Source organism: Carassius auratus, chromosome 46 (genome assembly GCF_003368295.1).
Source record: "Carassius auratus strain Wakin chromosome 46, ASM336829v1, whole genome shotgun sequence".
Classification (NCBI taxonomy): domain Eukaryota; kingdom Metazoa; phylum Chordata; class Actinopteri; order Cypriniformes; family Cyprinidae; genus Carassius; species Carassius auratus.
Window position 1 is genome coordinate 4,083,940 of NC_039288.1, and position 23,218 is coordinate 4,107,157.

General features: G+C 35.8%; 1 protein-coding gene across 1 annotated transcript in view; it reads right to left on the reverse strand.

Moving 5' to 3' along the window:
• Nucleotides 1-2,018: 2,018 nt before the first annotated feature.
• LOC113063888 (clathrin interactor 1-like) overlaps nt 2,019-23,218 on the reverse strand; it is a 37,482-nt gene continuing 16,282 nt past the window's right edge. The window contains exons 2-12 of the mRNA XM_026234297.1: nt 13,425-13,529; nt 12,602-12,698; nt 12,109-12,217; nt 11,339-11,509; nt 9,478-9,658; nt 8,828-9,071; nt 8,582-8,663; nt 6,565-6,642; nt 4,668-4,942; nt 4,001-4,175; nt 2,019-3,821 (exon numbers count right to left, since the gene is read on the reverse strand). Coding sequence (XP_026090082.1) covers nt 3,478-3,821; nt 4,001-4,175; nt 4,668-4,942; nt 6,565-6,642; nt 8,582-8,663; nt 8,828-9,071; nt 9,478-9,658; nt 11,339-11,509; nt 12,109-12,217; nt 12,602-12,698; nt 13,425-13,529 — 1,861 coding nt within the window. The 3' untranslated portion in view covers nt 2,019-3,477. The remainder of the gene's footprint in view (nt 3,822-4,000; nt 4,176-4,667; nt 4,943-6,564; nt 6,643-8,581; nt 8,664-8,827; nt 9,072-9,477; nt 9,659-11,338; nt 11,510-12,108; nt 12,218-12,601; nt 12,699-13,424; nt 13,530-23,218) is intronic.

Consider the following 23,218-nt stretch of genomic DNA (forward strand, 5'->3'; position numbering starts at 1 on the left):
TAAACGTCATTGACTGGGTTTACTGAACATTAAAATCTTTCATTACCAAGTCATGCTTTTATATCATTATTGAATCAAAACTCTACTGCAACACGTTTAAATTAATAATTACTCAGCTAGACTTTGACATTTTAGTGTTTGAGCAATGTTGGCCATGCGGTGCTTTTGGAATTGCTCTGTTTATTCATTCATTCTTTCATTAAATTAATCATGTTTTTGAGGGCCTAATCATGCTCGAAAACTCGTAAAACACGAAACGGTGCACACACACCTGGGGTCTTATTTATAAACGTTGCGTACGCACAAAATAGGAATAGAAATTGCGTACGCAATTTTGTACGCACATTTTGGGATTTTTAAAAAATAAATAAACTTGGCGTAAATATGTACGCACTTTACGGACATTCTAGACCATGCGTACGCACTATTTTTCCTGCGTGAGAAAAGTAATGAAGTAAGGAACGATTTTAATATACACATTTACACTATATATTCCACTATCATTAAAGGAGATAAGCACTGAGAATGCATAAAGTCATTACGCAGAAATTAACAAAAATGATATTCTTTAGACATATTTAGTGGATGCGCTTGATTACTTTTCCTGTTGCACGCTGTTAATGACAGCGAAGAGTGCTATAGATTCATCTTTCAGCTAGAATGCAGATGTCATGCTTTGCGAAAATATTTTAGTGAGAACATTGATCAATGATGTGCACTACTTTGATATTATGGGGACACTGCTGGATTCAACGGTCCATTGACAGGGGAATAGTGTTTATAGAACAGGAAAATGGGTGTGATTTAAAAAAAAAATGGCATTATGGTTTTGACATTTTAGTTCAAAAGCCTGGTTATAGTGTTTTAGCAATCAAGAAAAACTGTAACATACGCATAGTTGCTGATAAAAGTGTTGTCAGGCATAATTATATGTTTTTATTAGGTTTTGCGTTTGGATACATATTTATACATGGTCAAAGACTACTTTTTGCCAAGGTGTAGATTTATTTATTTATATATTTTTATTTTATTTATTATTATGTTGTTGAGTCTTCTTGAGTCAGCTTTTAATGTAAATTAGTTAGATTTTTTGTATTAGACTGTATTTACATTTACAGATGATTTACATAAAATACATATACATATCAGTTGTCACTCTATATCTCTCAATAACTGTCATAAGATGACATTTAATCGAGTGACACAAAACATAATGGAATGAAATACAGTGATGACAGAGATGTACAAATAAATGTTCCTCAAAAGTCTGATTTTTTACAACACTTTAACAAGTTGCTTCATTAAGTAAAGAATCTTAAAGAAATTAAGTGTTGAATCTTGAAATGATACTCTTGAAATCCCCAATCTTGAAATATTATTATTACACTTACTTTATAAAAATCAGTAAAGATTTCACAGAAGAATCACATGGAACCACAACCAGAAGATGGACATTTTAAGAATTACACTAAAAGGGCTTTTAAGCATAAACTATCAATCAAATGACATGTAGAAGATTTTATTAACGTATTTTTTTCTACCCCTTTTGTTAATGTGTATAATTTAGAGGTCATAAATATCAAACATGATACAGTAGGTTTATAGGTTTCAGTGACTCTCCGTGGTGTAGACACTGGAGGGAGCCACAGGACAAGACATCGCTGAATGCATCCCAACTCCATTAGCACATCTTCTCTTGAAAAGTGGATCAAGTGGTACTTAAGATGCCAAGATATTTAAGATAAGTTGTCTACTTATACAGTTTCTCTACTTTCAGATCAGAGCTCATCATCATCTACATTATTTTTATTAGATTTGATAAGATTTTTGATAAACATGGCTTCAATAGATGCCCTTTTAAATATCACAAATTCATAAAACTAAAATGTATTTCCCGCAAGTACATCTTAATTTTAAGTTTAAAGACAGTGAACCATCAAGCACTTTTATGAATATCCTATTAATTTTACTAGCCACTAATTAAAATGTTGAAAGTATAGATACAAGTCACAAAGACAGCTTTTGATGAAATCGTTTAATGTTAAACAAAGTTCCTCAGTACAGTAAAATCAAAAACGGAAATCTGAAAAGAAACCATAATGAAAGAGGTGCTCGATTTCATGTTTCGCTTCACATTTGCATAAAAACTAAGAAGTGTTTACTTGATTCACCCATGTCTAGGACAATGTATATATGCACAGGATCTCTCTGTATAATGTTAAGTATTAAAATAAGAAACTAAACCACTATGGAATAAATCTAAATAGTAATAAAATAAAGATTTGGTCATTTTGAAGATAATGCCTCAGTGCCTGATGGAGGGCCCAGTGTTAAGCAGCAAATGAGAAAATGGACAAAACCAAATGTAAAATAAAAAAAACAACCGGTAAACTTCATTTGGGGTTCACAATGCCTTCATCAATTCCATAGCCATCATATAATCCTATGACAGACATTTCATAAAGTTAACACTGACCAGCAACAATGCTTGAAACTATAAAATCGACACACATGCAAGGATATAATGGATATGGCTGCTGTTATGAGGCGTTATAAATCCCAATTCAAGTAGTAACTAGAAAAGTGTAACACTACTCCTGCTACCGCCCAAGCACTGATCTGTGCAGCTTCAGATGACAAATTTGGGGAAATAGGCCCCCAGAAATCTTTACATTAGATGAACATCTGTAGAATGTAATGGATTTCTCTTTTCATGTAACATCCCCTCTAAGACAGTTTTGGATTCATCAAGTACGGTTAATAACCTTCACACACACGTGTGTTAAACGTGGCCTTTTCACAGGCAGGCACACTTCAAATTACGGTCAGGCAGCTCGCTACACAAAAGTACTCAAACTATATCTACAGATATAGCCTGTTAAAAAAAAGTTGACCCTATTTATCTACAGAAACAGGTGCTGGAGTGCAAACGGAATATAGGGAGTGACTGTGTATCTGTAACGTCAAACCAAAAAACCAAAACATGAGCAAATATTAAGGACCTGTGGTACATCGTTCCATCTTATACCATCTGAGAAGCGAGTAAAATAATTTATTTTTGCACACCAAGATATTTACATATCAACCCCCTGCAGCCTTTAAATCACAGCATGAAAAATGCAAATTATGAGGTAATTTTTGAAATCAGTCGTATTTGAAAAGTGAACAGGGCCGTGGTGGAAAAAGGTCAGTTATGAAACAGACAATGGAAAAATGTACCAAACAGCACACGTCATCTTTTTTTCCTTCAAAAGTTAATGCTTCGCATCATTTACAAAAAAAAAACAAAAAAAAGCCAGGCTTCGATTATCAACCCCACATGAAAGAAAAACAGATTCTTGTGTGTTTGTATTTGTTAATGAATAAGGACAAATGATTGAAGAGCTAGGTTTGTCAGTTTTGTCCATTTTACTGGATGCAGCTCCTTCTTTGAGAAGGTGTATTTGGACCATTAATTCTCTTGGAGTGGATCACCCTTCATTTCCCAAAGTTGCCGAAGTTTGCGAAGGCATCTTGTTTAGGTTGCACCATGGCGGGGTTCATGCCCTGGCCAATCCCCATGCTGGGCATGCCGAGGGCACCTTGCAGGCCTATTCCAGCAGGCATCATGTTCATGCCCACGAGTCCTTGATTGACAGGCAATCCTCCGGTACCCACAGAGCCCAATCCCATGGTGCCCGTCGCCATAGTAGGAGGCATTCCCATGGTGCCCCCTGCCAACATGGGTTGTACTCCTGGTCTGGGAGCGGCCGCCGAGGGCTGGGCATTCAGTGTGATTCCTGCGAAATTCTGGATGACCATGTTCAACGGTGGCTGGACACCTACATAAAAAATATATTACAGTTAAAATATGAATGAATAATACATGACTGTAACAGTATTCTAAGTAGCTGGATTACTGTTGATTACCTCAAAGAACAACATTTCCTGAACTCAAGGCAAGAATCATGGAGATAGAAAGAAGAACTACAATGGTGACCGTTTGTTTAGGATTTCTAACCTTGCTGCATCATGGTGTTGAGTGTGGGCTGTGAGGGTTTGGGAGGGTTCAGGCCTGCCGACAGGAAATCCAGGCTGATGTTCACGCTTGGGTCTGACCAGGTGGCAGGCATTGATACGTTCCCGCCTGACTTCTGTAATCCCATCTGCTGGGGAAACAACGGACCCCCTATTGTCTGACAAAGAAAGAGCAAAATGTGAATTACTATATCTGAAATTATATCTTAGAATTGCAACAGAATATACCCTATTAAACTCAATTTACATGCATTTAAAAAAAAGGTAGACAATACTTTTTTTTAGAAGAGTTAAAAGAAATGGAGCCATAGTTTAAAAAATGTTGTAACCAAAAAAAAAAAAAAAAAAACAGATCTTGATATAAAAAAGCAAATAAGAACAAGACAATAAAAGGCTATATCTTGAAAATTTGCCACATGCCAAAATACAGCGACTTGCTCCTACCTTCTTTATTAACTCTGTATCGTTTTATGAGTCAAGTACAAACAACAAGCCCAAAAATGCTTTAAAAGCATCACTTATAATAAGTGAACATGGCAACACTTCAAGAGCAGATCGAAAATCAAAATGTATACCCTGCTATGCAAAATGCATACAGGTGGGCAAATCTGGGGATCTGAGAAGCTTTTCTGAACTGAACTGGTGTTTACCTGTGATCTGGACAGAGGTATGGTTGCATTCTGTGGGCACATGTTGAAGGTCAGGCTTTGAGATGCGCTGAGGCTGCTGTTGTTGGGGGCCATCAAGTCAAAGAGGTCAGCGGAAGGTGGTTGGGTGGATGTGGGCACTGGGGCGGCTGGACCGGCTGGAGTGGGTACGTCACTGAACAGGTCTGGGATGGCAGACGGAGCAGTGACAGCAGGAGGACTGGTGGAGGAGAAGGTGTTCCAGTCACCAAACTCACCATTACCAGTAGACAGCGAACCTGAGGAGATCAAGAACCATTGAATTAATCACACATATACTTCCTACCGTTCAAACATTTGAGGTCAGTAGGATTTTTTTTCCCGCAAATAAATTAAGAATTTTATTCAGCAAAGATGCATTAAATTGATTAAAAGTGACAAGACTATAACAATGTTACAAAAAAAAAGATTATTTATTATTATTATTTTTTTAAATAAATGCTTTTCTCTGTGGAAGCATGTTTCTGTCACCGAATAATAACAATAAAAAAACACAATCCTGACTTTTTTTTCATGCACTTTTTTTTTAATATCAGAATGGCATTATATAAAATCGTATTCTGAGTAATAAGGTCAGAATTAAGTGAAATCAATTTGAGAAAAGTCACCAGAATTGCAATAAAAAAAAGTCAGAACTACGAGATATAAATCTGCAATTGCGAGAAAAAAAATCTGAACTGCGAGATTTTATCTGCCATTTCTGACATTCTGTATATTCATATAGAAAACAGTTCTTATAAATGATAATATGAAAAAAAATACTGAATGCAGCCTTGGTGAGCATACAAGTGACCATTTGACATTTAACAACCTGAACTAAATACCTAAATGTTTATTATCGATTTGTGTTAATTCTCCTACTGACAAGGTTATTGGTTCACTGTTCACTGGCTGTTCTTGAGGGCTTCTAGCCAGATCATCACACACACACACACACACACACTGCTCTTAAGGAGTGAGTCTCTGTCAGGGTAGATGGGGCATGGGTGATGGGAGCTGACGTGTGTCTGTGCTCATAACACTCAGCAGGTAGCAGCTCCATCTGGACCCCTCAGTCACTCATCAATATTTCACTGTGTCGTGTGTTGCTACTCCAATCATATTTAGACAAGCCAACAGAATTGTCATCCTCCAGCCCACCAGCAAAGTGCCATTTGCTCTCCATTGAGCCGAGGCCCAGGGAGGGAAGAGGATGCTGGGAAAAGTCAAGCCAAGCACACCCATTCTCTCTGTAAAGTTAAACACGTGTCAAAAAGCTGTAATAACTTTCTAAATGATCAATTAGGACAAAATCTGCATATGCTACATCTAAAGTAATCATTCTCCACACCTTTGTTGAATAAATAATATTCAGATCAGTTGGAGGTAAACATCTGCTGAAGAAAACCCCAATAACTGCAGCACTTCTGAAAATTGTAGGGCCCTGTGAAATCGGTAGGCTGTAGGCTATGCGTCAGTTTTCATTTATACTTCTGCGTCGTTGTCTGTGTCGACATGCAGTACACGTGCAAACCACTAGTCAGCAGCGTCAACGGCATGTTGCTGGTGTAACCTGCAGCACCACAGCAAAAGCCGAAGAAGAAGCGGCTCATTGGAGAAGCATTATAGCCGTGCTACCTGAGAGGTACATTCATACGTGCTTGCGAAGTGTGTAGTAGTAGACAAAACTGCACCATTAATTCACACACAGAACATACAGACTTTTTATTTAAATATAAATACAAATCTCCTAAACACTTACTTGAGGTTAAGCTTTTACATAAAAAAATGCACAATGACACATTTACAGATTGCAAAATATTGTCCGATGAGGTAAAAACACAGTTTTGGCCCTTGTGCATGTAAGTTGGGTCACACTTACCAGAAGCTGATGGGAGACCGCCAGAGGCAGCGGGTGAGGAAAAGTCAGCAAAGTCACCAATGAGATCTGAGCTTCCACCTGTAAAACATTAATATAACATGTCTTTAGAAAGCAACAAAATTTAGAATAGAAGTTCAAATATTTGCAGTAGGTAAACCCTTACACAAAGAAAATCAATTTCCTGATCTATGCATTATCAATGTATTACATGATTGGACGGTATTTACCAAATACCAAATAATACAATATATTATAATATATTGGTATAGTACATAAGGAACTGCCACTTTCATATATTGAAAATATGTGACATTTAATTATATAAAAGTAATTTTATATTCAGTAATATATTGCACATACTGTATTTACATGCATATATAGATGTAAATGTATTATATTTTATAATTATTTACATGTTTCATATTTTCATATATCGCTAGTTAACAGAAACAAAGAGACTATCAGCGTGATGAAGAGTGCACAGCCCTTACTTTTTAAATAAAGTAATATATATTCTTAATGGTGTTAGGCCAGACGTCAACCTAACCACAGGCTCTACTCTTCAGCACACGCTAACCCCCAAAACATACCACAAAGCCTTTTAAATTCCAAAATAATAGAACATTAAACACTAACAGATCTCCCCCTATATTAATATTTTGCAAAAACAAATGAAATAACTCTTAACTTTAAAATTAACAAGAAAGCAAATAATGCTGGGAACTAGACATCTGCTAAAACTCATGTGAATGTTTGTATATATGTGTGTGTGTGTGTGTGTGTATATATATATATATATATATATATATATATTCACTTTTATATGTGAACATGTATGTGCAATATATATGTACATTAAAGGATAAAACCTTATGAATATTACATGTAATGCTAAATTTGTCTTCATTTCTACATTTTTTCACAGGTATAAATATATAGCCATAAAGGGTCAATATATATATTGCAGTATATTGTTTCCCATATATATAAACGTATTATGCAAAATATTTTTGTTTTTTAAGGGAGGCTTCCCTTAAATGTTTCTAAAATAAGTCTCTCAGGCTCACTAAAGATTTCAAGCATTTATTTGAAAACTATTTCAGTAAAAACAGCAATATGGTGAAATATTACAGTTTAGCAGACATGTTTTTATTAATACATGTGATTTATTTAATACTTACCTAAATGAAATACTACTACTTTCAAATAAATGGTGTTCATTGAATTTTCTATTCATCAAAGAATCCTGGAAAACATTTTTATCATGGTTTCTACAAAACATTAAGCAGTAAAAACCTTTTCAACATTAATAAATATGATAACTGCTGTTCATAATTGAGCAGCATATTAGCATATACATTTTTTTTCTCATTAGCCGTGTTGAAAACAGTTGCGCTGCCTAATATTTTTTTAATATTTTGATGAATATAAAGTTCAAAAGAACAGCATTTATTTCAATAACATTTTTAACATTATAAATATCTTTACTGTAACTTTAGATTGATTAATGCATCCTTACTGAAAAAAAAAATCTAATTTAAATCAAAATAATATATATATATATATATATATTTATTTTTCTATAGTGGCAATGCACAATAGGACAAAATGATCTGGATGCATGACTAAAATTCAGATGCACAGTGTCCATCCACAAACACACAATAAGGTTGTCATAACCTGATTGCAACAGCTCTTGACCTCCTGACTGATGCTAGAGGACACAGCACAGCTGTTGGGCTGGTGACAGGATACGGATGGACAACAACATCTGTGCACCCATCTCCTATTCATTCTTTCTCTCTCTCACACACAACTCACACCCATCTGGGCTGGGGCACTTAGACGTCTCTGACTGCATCCCTGAAGAACTTTCATAAGTATGGCTTAAAAGCTACAACAACACTCAGGAAAAAGTTTATGTCTGTGTCCCTCCATGATGGAATTTGGGCTTAAAAATGAACAATGACCAAGAAGTAAATGTTATATGTTATTAATGCAGCTGATGGGGTCTTACCTGAAGACACTGGTTGACCAGAACCAGATTCCACCATCAACAGATCTGCAAGCCCCGTGCTGGATAACTGACTCACTGATGTCTGAAAAGAGAATGATTAATGTCACATTTCACTTCTACCACATGAAGGCAGCACAGGATTCCTTTTGCACCTCTAATAACTTCACAGAGAGGACTGTATAGGTTCATTCAGTTGTTTCTGTTTAGGCTTTGCAGGTTCTTTTTCTTTTTCAGGCTCTTTTGTACCTTGTTGTGGTCAGCATTTGGACTGCTTTTGTCACCAGTGTAATGAGCAGCTGCGCCCAGGTCAACAGTTTTGGATGGGACTCCGCCGCGTTTGCGTGTAGAGGTGGTGGTAGTGGTGGTGGAGGTGATTGTATCTGTGGTCTGTGTGATCTGGATGCTCTTGGTTGTTACAGTCTCGTCATCATCCTTAAACTCTGACTTTGCAGGACGACCATTCTGTGAAACTCTCTCATCCTCATTGTCACTGCAGGAACAGGCAACATAATAAAAAACAAATATAGTAGCTAGATACTAAAAAAAGTTTATAATATAGTGCAGAACTGTGCTAGGTCATATACCTACAGGTGTTCATTCATCAAAGTGGATTTCAAAGCACTAAAGTTGGCATGAAATTAAAATCCACCCCATCTATTTTCTAAATGTAAGCTATTGATCTTACTGTCCAACTCGGAATTCTTAATCAAATGTTGTAACTTGATCTTCTGGGGAAATATGCCAGACCTACCTAATCATTTAGTTTGCTTAATCCAAGCCCCTTTCTTACAATTGGCTCAGATTTAGCCGATCTACCACCTTTCAATCAACAACTGATGGATGTTTCATTCTATGGCTTTAGTAATTATATGGACTGAAAACTCATTGTTATGTACCTGATATGGTCTGGTGAGTCATCCCTCTCCTTCTTGCGGAATTTGTTGATGGTGTCATCAATGGTGCTTCCAATTTTGTCACTTATCTCCCCAAGTTTTTCACTGAATGGGAAGCTGCTCTTGTTTTTTTCCCAGTCCTCCTCCCATTTGCTTTTAGATTCGGGGTCCAGCTGTTCTCCCGCTGAAAAAGTGGATACAAAATCAGTTAGGTGCTGAATTCGTTTCAGATATTTAATGCTTCAGATTGAAGGGCCTGTTAACATCAGGGAAGATGACTATGATGAGAACTATCTTTTAATCTAATTCCATGAAAAGAGCAAGGTCCAGCTAAAATGACAATGGCACTTTCAGAACATTTTTTTTTCCAGTTGATGTGTGAGAATAGGTGCCTTGGTGTAGGCAATATATCTTTACACTTATCGTTCTTGGAGTAAATGGGCCATTGGAACCTATTTATTCCCTGTTTTTAAAATACACTAAAAACAAAGCATTAACTTCAGCACATAATAAGATATCTATGATATTTAAGTATATTTAAGACTTTGTATTACCTCAAATTTGATAAAAGTAAATTTAAGAGAATTTCAGGCAAGGAAAAGCAAAGCACATTTATTTATATAGCACATTTCGGACACAATGGTAATTCAAAGTGCTTTACATAAAAGAAAGTAAAATAATCATGAAGAAAAGTAATCACAAAAATAAAACAAGCAATTTACTTAAAAATTACTTATTTAAAATAAGTCCCCCTTGATGGACTTGCCCACAAATGCACTTCAAACTTTGAAAAGCATGGAAAATACACCTGACTAAACTCAACAAAGTTCAAGTATAATATAATATCAAGCTGTCTGCCCCCTCTGACCCTGCAGTATTTTTATCTTTCTCTACCAAAACAAATCCATCACTGGCATGCCATCATTAATTGGCAATTTGAAACTGTAGTACAGCTAATAATGGGAGAAATCTAAGCAACAAACCAAAACAGAAACAAAGCACAATCTTTTGACTTTGCACACAAGTAACATCACTAATGACACGACAAGGGACGTGGCATCTTGAATTGATTAGACAGCTCTAAGAAAAAAAAAACATGTAATACAAAAAGCAGAGATCTGATTATTTCCTCTAACCTGATCATAAACATCACCAAATGATGCAGTGAGCAAAGCTGAAAAAGTGATAGCCCTGAAATCAGAACAGCTCTAATCAAAAGATCAGTCATGGGAAGAAAGAAATCCAGGGGGAATTTTCCTCACAGTGTAAGAAAACTTCAGAGGGCCTAGAACAAGTCCCTGTGGTATGTCTACAGTGCACAGACAAAGGAGCTCACTTTTGTAGTCAAACTCAAGAGAAGAAAATAATGCCTCAAAATGACCTGTAACCAAAGGGAATTTATTGGTTTATCTGATTACCAATAAAACACTGGAACAATCATCACAAAATCACAATTCATTTAGGAAATACTACTAATAAAAAGCACCGGAGAGCACCGGAGAGACCTCCTGAGAGCATCTCCTCATCTCTCTCTTTTTTTTTCAAATTTCAATTTGGCATGCATTATGTAAGTATACTGGTGTAAGAAGTTGTCAGACAGTTAAGTCATGAATGATGTAGGCATGACCAGTTTGGCAGACATATCTTTTTCCCATATTCATGGAATGCCTCAAATAATATTTAGCACATTGTTTAGGTTTGAAAGCATTTGGGGAAAAGCAATCTGTTTTTCCATCCAACAGCAGATAGCAAAACATCCGTGAAACCTGTTTGGAAAACTTTCAATAAATGGTTGCACCACTGGTGGTGGTTGTAGAAATCATGTACTTTCAAATTTAAAAACTCTCAAATTTGCTAAACTTACAGTTACTTTGTTTGAAGCCTCCCATGCTGTCAGAAGATACTCCAATGTATTTGTCTTTATTCTTCTTGGCTTTCTTCCTCTCTTCACGCAACCGGTCATCATCTTGGACAAACTCTACCATTTCTTTCACCTTCTGCCGTACGTTTATGCCCTGGTCCTTCCCATTTTCATCTAACAAAATAAAAATGAGCTCATCAAATCATATGGAACTGTTTGTGTGTGAATGGTGGTAGATGACTGAAACTAAGTGTAAAATGATGAAAAATTAAACAGAATCGCTTTTGAAAAGCCAGAATCTTTGAAACATATTTAGAATAAGGCACAGAACTTTAAATAGCTACAAAAAGGAAACAGACTCTAACACTATGAAGACCTGTTTCGTCATTCACTTATCAGACAAATGTAGCTTAAAGATAAAGTGCCTTCATAAAGAATTTAACACTTTTATTTAAAAAAATTTGTAACATCTCCAAATTTAAACAAACAAAATTTCTTCTTTCTCCAAAATTAAATATAAACATTTCTTGTGTACAAATAAGCCAAGAGCATAATTCAACCCAAGAGCATGAGGCTACGTTCAGTGTACTTGACACTGTATATTTAGCTTATAATAATGTTTTTAGGCCAAAGAGCTAAAATTTGATTTCATCATATCCCACTCTGCAACAGTATCAAAATACTTGTTTGCTTATATTTCCCCATTTGCACACTACTCGAATAAAGATTTTCTCAAAGAAGTTCCTTTAACGTTTTCATCTATTTAAACTCACCTACAAAATGATAATTTTCCAAAGAGCGCAGGTCGTAGATATGTTCTCTGGTGCTGGTGACCACCCGCTCTGACCCGTTTCTGATGAGGTACGCTAATAGTAATAAGGCCTGGACACATGGAAGAAGGCATTATTCTGGATATTTCCAAATCAAGCGGCCAAAAGAGTTAAATGCATGATTTGGGGTAAATGAGTGAATTTACTTTTTTGCACACTGAAGGGAACAAGTCAAAATTATCGTTTTGACCCAACAACATGCTACAGATGCAGCACACATACATCACGTCAATAAGTTCAATGAAGCAAGGGTGTTTTATAAAAACTTTGTGTGTGGAAATGAATGAAAATTAGCAATAGGCTAACACATAGGCAGGGTCAATGAGTTGGCAAATATCTGGGCTTTGGCTAAATAGGTCTAAACGAAGTCTAAATTTAATTTCAGTAATTGGATTTCATTTGAAAATATGATACAAGATGAGCAGTGCACCTGTACCTTGTAAACTCTCCTCCAGTTCTTCTTGTTGTCTTTAAGCATTCTAGTCCAAAGCATGTTCATAATTTCCGGGAACTGCTCGTACATAAATGTGGATCTGCAATAAGGTGGGTTAGTCACATTATGTACAAAGAATTTATACTAACTACTTCCAGTAGGAGATTAAAATAAGGAAATTATTCCATGCCAAATTGGTTAAATTTAAGATATTGTAACCAGGGGATAAATTGGGCTACAACTATCCGAAATAGACAGTCCTCTCATTCAGTTAAAAAAATAATTTAATAAAAATTCTCTCTACCAGTGGAACAACTGAATGATATATAGTGATTCTGAAATGGCCAAGTTCATATGCAGTAGCAATTCTGCTTGGTTTATTAAAAGTTGTATAATAGTACATTTTATTGTACAAATACAGGAATTATACCACTGACAAACTAAAAAGATTTTTTTTTTTTTTTTTTTTATGATATTATCTGTTATTTTGTGTTTCCTATTTAAAATGTGTTGATATTACTAACACAGTGGTTTGACAAGTTAAAATACTGCCAAACCATCCATCCAGTTTCTGATTTTAATGTAGTCTGATTTTTCACAATTTAACATAAGACACTACATGAAGGGGTAATTAAACAACTTTCAGACTCTCTCAAGTCTACAGAATGACGCAATACTTAACTGAAATCATCAGCTATCAATGCGATAATACTTCAATAATTGCCCTACACAAATGTCTTGCGGTAATTGAGAATAGAGTGAGTGAATGCCTGAAGACTGAAGGGAACACATAGTCCTTCCACCACCCAGCAGGCTGAGCACTTACTTGGCAATCTCTCCCATAAGCTGGCCCGATGGGCCCCAGGGGTCATCATTGGTGGCTTCTCGAACCTTGGACTCTATCTCTGAGTAGTTCATCACAACATTCGTGCTGGGAAACAGGGAAAAACAAAGAACCACAAATAAACACCAAGCAACCACACACAGACACACCAAGTCCATACTGTTGCAAATGGGGGTGTTGAAATAAAAATAAAACTCTCTTGAGCTGGTCAGTTTTGGTTGACTGTTGTGTATTTTGGACTGATAGGAAAGAACGTGCTGCCAAAGGTTTAAATGTGTTCAGATGAATCCTGGTGTGAAAAACTGAACAGACAGCTCTGTTTAGTGTTAAATCTACCGAGCATTCATGTGACTAAACCACTTTGTCAACATGGTCGTAGATTAACCTGTCAGTCTATGGAAAAATTTTGTAGGAAAGAGCTACAATACTGAATGGTGGCGTTATGAAGCACAAAAAAGTTTCTCTACAAATGAAATGTAAGATTTAACATATTTTATAAAATCTGCATGGCAAAGTTTTAAATACAGATAAGCTAGCCACACGTGTGTGGCCTAACAAAGAGGGCCCCATGGACATTGTTCTTAGCCAAATAGATTCAAGTGATGGCCCAACTTGTAAACCAATCTTTACAGTTTTTAAGAAAGGTAGACAACAGAAAAGAGTAACTTGGAGTAGGCACCATCCTTAAGAGTTAATGCTCGTCAAACTTCTTTGTTTTCCACAAAACCTCAGATGTTAGGGAGCGTAGGAGGACATGACAATGAAATGATGTGCTTTTATTTGGGAATAAATCTGAAGACCTGTTGTTCCGTAATTCTAATTAACAGACAGTCTAAGTTAAATGGAGAAAGTGAGAAATAAATAAATAAATAAACCTTTTATAGCTAAGTTTTTAACTCAAGTCGATCAATGGTCAAAGGGCAGACTCACAATTCACTTCAAAGGATGACAGTTAAACAAAAACATACAACTTGCTGTTTCACAGGGTTGGAAGAGGGATAAATGCAAACAAAAACATTTCTTAACTTTCAAACAAAGTTTCCACAACCTTAAATGACCCTTAAACCAAACTGTCATTGGGAACCATATGAACCATAGGAGATGTTTAACAGAATGGCCTGGCTGCCCTTTCCATTCAACAAAAGACTGTGCAAAATGGCCAAAAATCACAATATTTTTCCAGGTCATACAATACCGATATTTATCGCCACATCAAAAAAAAAAAAAAAATATATATATATATATATATTAGTGCTGTCAATCGATTAAAAAAAATTAACTAATTAATCGCACAATTTTTTAAAATTAATCGCGATTAATCGCGATTAATCGCAATTAAAAGACTGAAACTTTTTGGATATGTAAATGTAAAATGTAAATAATTAATGTAAACTCAAGACAAAGAAACTATTTAAATTCAAAATATGATTGTTTATTGGAATTTTTGTTTAACTTGTAACACAGATTTTCTCATGTAAACAACATACCTGCCATCAATATCCTCCAAATTAACTGTTGGCTTAAAAACCATATTTATTACAGAAATAAAAACACAGGCATATAAGTACAATTTGAATTTCAAAACAATCAATGCCAATAAAAAACAAAAATGATTTCCATGTTGAATTCTAAGTGGACTGCAAAAAAATTCCAAAGTATAGTCATTGCCAGTGCTTTAAGTGGGCCAGCACGCACCGGTACTCAGTACCACCACTTCCAAATATAGCTCTTGAGCGTACCGCCACCTCTCCGTGCGCCCAGAACATGCTTGTAGCGTACCGGTACGCTCATTTGGACATCTGTTTTAATAGAGGTTTTAATCTTTTACATGCACTGCCGATTTTCAGAGCGCCCTTCACAATGCAAGCTTCCTAATTCATCCCACCCAGAGCAGAAACTACATTACCCATTCACCCTTAAGTTACACAAGTGAATAGCGCATGTGTTGCTTTTCCCACTGTTAAGTGTCAACAACTCAACGTGGCCGGATAAGGTGTGTGAAACTCGTTGTGAGTTATACTAAAGCAAAATCTTGAGTATTCATTGTCTGATAAACATTAAAAACTGTCTGCGGAGGTTGAGTCGTCCTGCAGCCCCCGCTGGCTGCTCATTGGCTGCAGCATCTTTTTTCTAAATTCTAAAAAAATACCGTAGACGGCAAGGCACAAATTTAGATATTCAATTATCTAATTAATCTATAGCCTATGCACAAAGACAATATGATCTTTTTGTCCCCTTTTTGTTTTAAAGCTTGATGAAGAGAGAGAGCGCAAGTTGCTGCAGCTGAGGAGGACAGTGATGCATGCGTACAGGAGTGATTGACAGTTCGCGGCACTGTGTACAAAAAATACTCCGCTACACAATTATTTCATTATTTTCGTTTAAGCTTATTAACGTTAGCGTTACAGAAAGGTCTGATTTACGCACTGTTACAGTCATTGTTTTTTTTGTTTTTTAAACAATGACATTTGAGTTCATGATTTTAATGTTGCTGTTTCTTGTGGCAGACTGAATGAAGAGTAATGTTTCTTGTGGCAGACTGAAGAGTAATCCGGCAGAGTTTTATACTGAAACTTTCCGTCTAAAAGTCCTTCCTTGGTCTTATCCATATTTCTTTGCACGTTGAACACACATAGGCCACAACTGGAAATAAAAAAAACTGCAACCGCGTTAATTGCGTTATTTTTTTTTTACGCGTTAAATATTTCAAATTAATCGAATGCGTTAACGCGCTAATTTTGACAGCACTAATATATATATATATATATTTTATATAAAATTGTATGTTTTTAAATGTTTTTCTTTGTCTATGTGTGTGTGTTTTATAATTAAATACAAATTTATCATAAAAAAAATGTGTGTAATAAAAATAATTCATAAAACTTTAACAATTTAATCTTTTAAAATGTAATCAAGTGAAAATGTAACAATTAATAAACAAATATTATAAACTATTAACAAAAATTATAAACAATTAGTAAAATATTGCATTTTGTGTTAGACGATGTATGATATTCCTTAAAAATAATAATATTATTATGAATACTAATAATATGAAAACAAAGTACGCAAAGTACATGATAAAAAATGCATTGCTTTTTTTCACTATCATAATATCTTAAGTTAAAGTTAAAACTAGTGCTGTCAATCGATTAAAAAAAATTAACTAATTAATCGCACAATTTTTTAAAATTAATCGCGATTAATCGCGATTAATCGCAATTAAAAGACTGAAACTTTTTGGATATGTAAATGTAAAATGTAAATAATGAATGTAAACTCAAGACAAAGAAACTATTTAAATTCAAAATATGATTGTTTATTGGAATTTTTGTTTAACTTGTAACACAGATTTTCTCATGTAAACAACATACCTGCAATAAACCATCAATATCCTCCAAATTAACTGTTGGCTTGAAAGCCATATTTATTACAGAAATAAAAACACAGGCATGTAAGTACCATTTGAATTTCAAAACAATCAATGCCAATAAAAAACAAAAATGATTTCCATGTTGAATTCTAAGTGGACTGCAAAAAAATTCCAAAGTATAGTCATTGCCAGTGCTTTAAGTGGGCCAGTATGCACCGGTACTCAGTACCGCCACTTCCAAATATAGCTCTTGAGTGTACCGCCACCTCTCCGTGCGCCCAGAACGTGCTTGTAGCGTACCGGTACGCTCATTTGGACATCTGTTTTAATAGAAGTTTTAATCTTTTACCTGCACTGTCGATTTTCAGAGCGCCCTTCACAATGCAAGCTTCCTAATTCATCCCACCCAGAGCAGAAACTACATTACCCATTCACCCTTAAGTTATACAAGTTAATAGCGCATGTGTCGCTTTTCCCACTGTTAAGTGTCAACAACTCAACGTGGCCGGAGAAGGTGTGTGAAACTCGTTGTGAGTTATACTAAAGCAAAATCTTGAGTATTTATTGTCTGATAAACATTAAAAACTGTCTGCGGAGGTTGAGTCGTCCTGCAGCCCCCGCTGGCTGTTCATTGGCTGCAGCATCTTTTTTCTAAGTTCTAAAAAAATACCGTAGACGGCAAGGCACAAATTTAGATATTCATTTATCTAATTAATCTATAGCCTATGCACAAAGACAATATGATCTTTTTGTCCCCTTTTTGTTTTAAAGCTTGATGAAGAGAGAGAGCGCAAGTTGCTGCAGCTGCGAGGAGGACAGTGATGCACGCGTGATTGACAGTTCGCGGCACTGTGTACAAAAAATACTCCGCTACACAATTATTTCGTTATTTTTGTTTAAGCTTATTAACGTTAGCTAGGTCTGATTTACGCACTGTTACAGTCATTGTTTTTTTTGTTTTTTTTAAACAATGACATTTGAGTTCATGATTTTAATGTTGCTATTTCTTGTGGCAGATTAAATGAAGAGTAATGTTTCTTGTGGCAGACTGAAGAGTAATCCGGCAGAGTGAAACTTTCCATCTAAAAGTCCTTCCTTGGTCTTATCCATATTTCTTTGCACGTTGAACACACATAGGCCACAACTGGAAATAAAAAAAAACTGCAACCGCGTTAATTGCGTTATTTTTTTTTAACGCGTTAAATATTTCAAATTAATCGAATGCGTTAACGCGCTAATTTTGACAGCACTAGTTAAAACAGACTTTTATTTTGGCAGTTTGTCGTGAAGATTGTTGAGTTTTAGTGTGTATTTGACAGTAGATTTGTGAAAAGCTTGTGAAGTGATTATCAGAACAGCTGTGGAGATAAAGTTCAAGTGGACTAGTGTTGGGCGATATGATCATTTTTCAAATCGTCATATCATCAGCCTGTGAGATCGATGATACAGGATATAATCGTGCATGGGTGGAGCGAGAGAGAGACTCTTTGTCCTTGTCATAATTTAAATATTTGGTGTTTTAAACCACGCAGGTGTGTGAGAGAGAGCTGATGGAATCCAATAATCGGAAAAATATACTTTCAAACATACTGATAAACTAACGTATATTATAAAATATAAAAATACTGTATTTAAAGCAGCAAGTTCATACATTTAGTCGGACGCAACTGTCATATCACGCATCCTGTGATAAATTTGCCGCATCTGCGCACAGAAGTTATCAGTCTAAATGTTCTGCAAAATCAGTCAATGGTGAAAATCAATAGTAGATTTATTTTAAAGTCCAACATTTTAACACTTATATTGGACATTAAATATAAAATATTCAAAACAGGTAAGTTGATATATTTGGAGTAAAGTTAATTGAACTGATGCATTAGTCATCATACAGCGCTCCGGACTGCACGCCTCATGACGAGCTCGACGCACCGCCACAGAAACAAGAATGAGATGCATTCTAGCATAACTGGCATTAAACTCAGTTACTGAGGGCCGTTCAGATTACTTGTTCAACAAAGTGCAACAAAATACCTTATATCTACAGACAATGTACGTCTGTTTGTGGATAGAGACTTTGTAACGGCCAAAACTATGTATTTTGCATTACATCATAGTGCGGTGTTATAAGTTAAGTGATCAGTCTTTAAGAGAAGGACTACGTGAGAACCACTATGGATGATAAGTTCGCTCTGCCGCCTTGTTATTACTTTGTCTTTACTTTATTTGTACTCTCGTGGGGGCGGGCTCAACAGTGATTTACTCTGATTGATGGACAGCTGCTCTCTGACCTGGAAGTACAGACGTCACTCAGTGGAGCGCATATTGGAAAGATGAGCTCTCAGGAGAGACACGGAGCGGCATCATCTTCCTCCTTGTGAATGACAATAATAACCCGCAACGAGCTGTTGCACACTGTAACATGAATAAAACTTGTATCGATGTTATTGGTTACATCAGTAACACAAGCTTACTTCAAGCTGCCTTGAAGGACAAGCGGAGGAGGAAGATGACGCCGCTTCGTGTCTCTCCTAAGAGCTCATCTTTACAGACTGAGATGATCAAGGTCAAATATTATTTACATATTCAGTAATACAAAGCACAAAGTATTGCATACAAATCACCGTGAGAGCTTTCCATGATGCGTGCCACTGAGTGATGTCTGTACTTCCAGGTCAGAGAGCACCTGTCCATCAAAAGCTCACTATCCAATCAGAGTAGATAATTGTTAAGCCCGCCCCCAAGAGAAGTTTGTGTCAAAACACAAAACGAAAAAACTGCGAAGCGTAAGCGAAATCTGTAGCAATGCATCCAGAATCCAGAATTCACGATTAGCGAAAACTAATCTTTGAAAAACATTAACAAAGAATGAAGCATATTTGAAGAGCCTGTTATTCTTTTGATTTTCATTGTATATTTCTTCTTTTTTTTTGTAATGGCATATTTTTGATGGTTTCTGAAAAAGTTTCGTTCAGTTTTATAAAGTTAGCAAAGTTAAAGCAAATATTAGAGATCGACCGATATGGGTTTTTCTATAGCCGATGCCGATGTTTAGAGGTCTGGGTCAGCCAATGGCCGATATGTGCTGCCGATTTTTAGGGCCGATATCTTGAAGTTTTCCCCTTCATTTGCATGCTAAAATGTCACACTAATAATAAGTGGATGCACAACATTTCTAAACTTATCATCATTTATTGAGCACTGACTTGAACCATCTCTCAAATCTTAATTTTGTGCACTGCACGGTATTAAAATAAAAAATGTATCCAAAGTTAACCAAACAAATCAATAAACTGACCAAGTATTAAATATTTAAAACAGGTAATATATATAATAATATATATATATATATATATATATATATATATATATATATATATATATATATATATATATATATATATATCAATAATTCAGTCAATAATTTACATAAAAGTTTTAGAGCATTTATCAAGTAGAATTTCTCAAGTTTGTTGGAACATAAATGTAAACTTATATATGCATTTAAATAAATACAATTTAAGAAATAAAAATCAATTAAACTGAAAAATATACAAAATTTAATATATATATAAAAAAATAACAGTAGTGCTGCAAACACACTAGCAACATTTGTGTTTGCTATAAATGACACAGAACATCTAAAGTGCATTCTAATTTCAAACTTCGCAGTCTGTTCATTATTAAGATAAAGTACAGTCAACCAAACATATAAAAGGTTACACTGGTCAGTTTAAATAGACCGTAGTATACCGGTCAACTCTGCTGTTATGCAAGTTTTTGCTAATGTGAAGAGGATGATCTTTTCCATATGGTTTACATTATATATATATATATATATATATATATATATATATATATATATATATATATATATATATATATATATATTATAGTTTAACATTCAGATACATTGCGAGTATGGAAATATTTGAATTTGCGCAGAACGAGACCTGAGCAATAACCTCCAAATACATCTAGTCAAACCCGCGCTCGCTCGTCCTTGTATGGATCGGATAAGATTTGGATGAGGAGGAGAAGAATTGTTGAACAAAGTCGTTATTTTTTATTTCTGTGCACACAAAAAGTATTCTTGTAGCTTCGTAAAATTACAGTTGAACTACTGATGTCACATGAACTATTTTACTGATGTCCTTACTATGTTTCTGGACAGTACTATGGTAGTACTCTTGCTGTGGTAGTACTCTTGCTGTGTATGTTAGAGTCAAAGAGCTTTGGCAAAGAGAATTTTAATTTTTGGGTGAACTATCCCTTTAAGCAAAGACTAAACCGTGCATCCTACTAATAGACAACCAGCATGGATGAAGCCTGTAAATAATAGATCAAAAATGGCATACTTAAAATCCAGAACCACACGCACAAGACTGCAGAGGTGGTCCTTGACGGATGTTTATCATGCTTACTCTCAAAACAGCTGCAAACACTTTCCATAATCATTACTAATGTGAAAATGTGTCTTTTTCCGCCTTACTCTCACAATCCAAAGGGCAAACAGGGTGGGAGGGTGAAAGTGAACTTCTGAAAGTTATTACAGACAGTCTAGTTGTGCTGGATGATGTGCAGTAAAAACAGGAATGCTGGCAGGTGGGCAATATGCATCTCACTGGGACATGGAAATAGGTGGTCCGGAAAAGACAATGCAGCTGATTTGCAATCATTTGAAGAATCAGAGAGCCAAAATCAGGTCTGAGCCAAATCAATGACTTCAGCAAAAATTGGCAACAAAGAAATTGATCCCGCTCATCTGCGTCACTTTCAGGCTTCATTCAGGTGGTGTGGTCTTTCCAATGGATCAGTTTTACTTAATGGAAGAGCAAATTCAATCTGTAAACACTTTCAAAAACAAAACCTCAAAATTCCTGAAGTAAATCAGGCAGTTCAGATAGAGACCAATGCTGCACATATGGTCTTGATGACTGAAAGATGGATCTAATTGTTTGGCATCTGGCAAGGAAGGATGTCAAGGTATTTAACCAGCACTATTCCATAAAAAGCCACACTGACATTCATCTAACAGCTTCATTACACCATGTTGACCATGTATGTTGAGCAGGGCTGTACAAAAATCAACCTTTGGTCCTTATTTACAGAGCGCAAGCAGAATGAATGTGTAAATTTGGGATGCACGATAAATATCGGACGATATTTAATGTGCATTTTGTCAGTAAAGCGAGTTCTGTAATCAGCTGTAAATCTCTACACGTGACAAGCACTGCAAAACATGCGCAAAAAAGGATTGTGGTTTGGCGCAGCTTGTCAGTGAACAACGGTTCGGTGTAGTAAATGCTGCTCCATGTGAAATCATGCATGTGTAGAGATTTACCACTGATTACTGACAAGATGTGTATTAAATATTGGGCGATATTTATTGTGCATCCCAAGTGTCAATCGATTAGAAAAATCATTAACATGTAAACGGTCACATTCAAATCATACAATTTAGATTAGGCATATAACGATTAACCGTGAGCCGGTTGAAAATCGATACAAATATATGAATGCATCTCTAAGTGGAACTATCTAAAAAAAAGTTTAGATGATATTTTCTTTTAATCTCATCTCGATATAATATTACAGCAATGTTCTAGTGATGGGAAGTTCGGATCATTTTACCGACTCAGACTTTTGAGTCTCGTTCAGCAAAATGAACAAATCTTTTTTCGAGTCATTTCGTCCATTTCGTTCATTTTAGCAAAATGTTATTAAAATATTAAGTGCTACCTCCCCAACACATCTAGTACTTACGCAAACGTCGATCACACTACAAACAATACAAAACTAAAATGCTATGAGATAAAGAAAAAAATATTCATTCTTTACCTGGGTCTTCAGTCTGTGATTAGCTCATCTCACCTCTTATCTGACAAGAAGTCTTCGGGTTTAAGTCATTCCTTAATCACGTGACAGCCCCATACGCAAAACTAACGCGGTCTTGAGCCGGAAAGAGAATTGATTAGTTCATCTCATGAGTCTTTCGGGTCGAGTTTGACTCGTTCCTTAATCACGTGACAGCCCCATACGCGAAACCAATGCGGTCTCGAGCCGGAAAGAGAATTGATTAGTTCATCTCATGAGTCTTTCGGGTCGAGTTTGACTCGTTCCTTAATCACGTGACAGCCCCATACGCAAAACTAACGCGGTCTTGAGCCGGAAAGAGAATTGATTAGTTCATCTCATGAGTCTATCGGGTCGAGTTTGACTCGTTCCTTAATCACGTGACAGCCCCATACGCGAAACCAATGCGGTCTCGAGCCGGAAAGAGAATTGATTAGTTCATCTCATGAGTCTTTCGGGTCGAGTTTGACTCGTTCCTTAATCACGTGACAGCCCCATACGCAAAACTAACGCGGTCTCGAGCCGGAAAGAGAATTGATTAGTTCTTCTC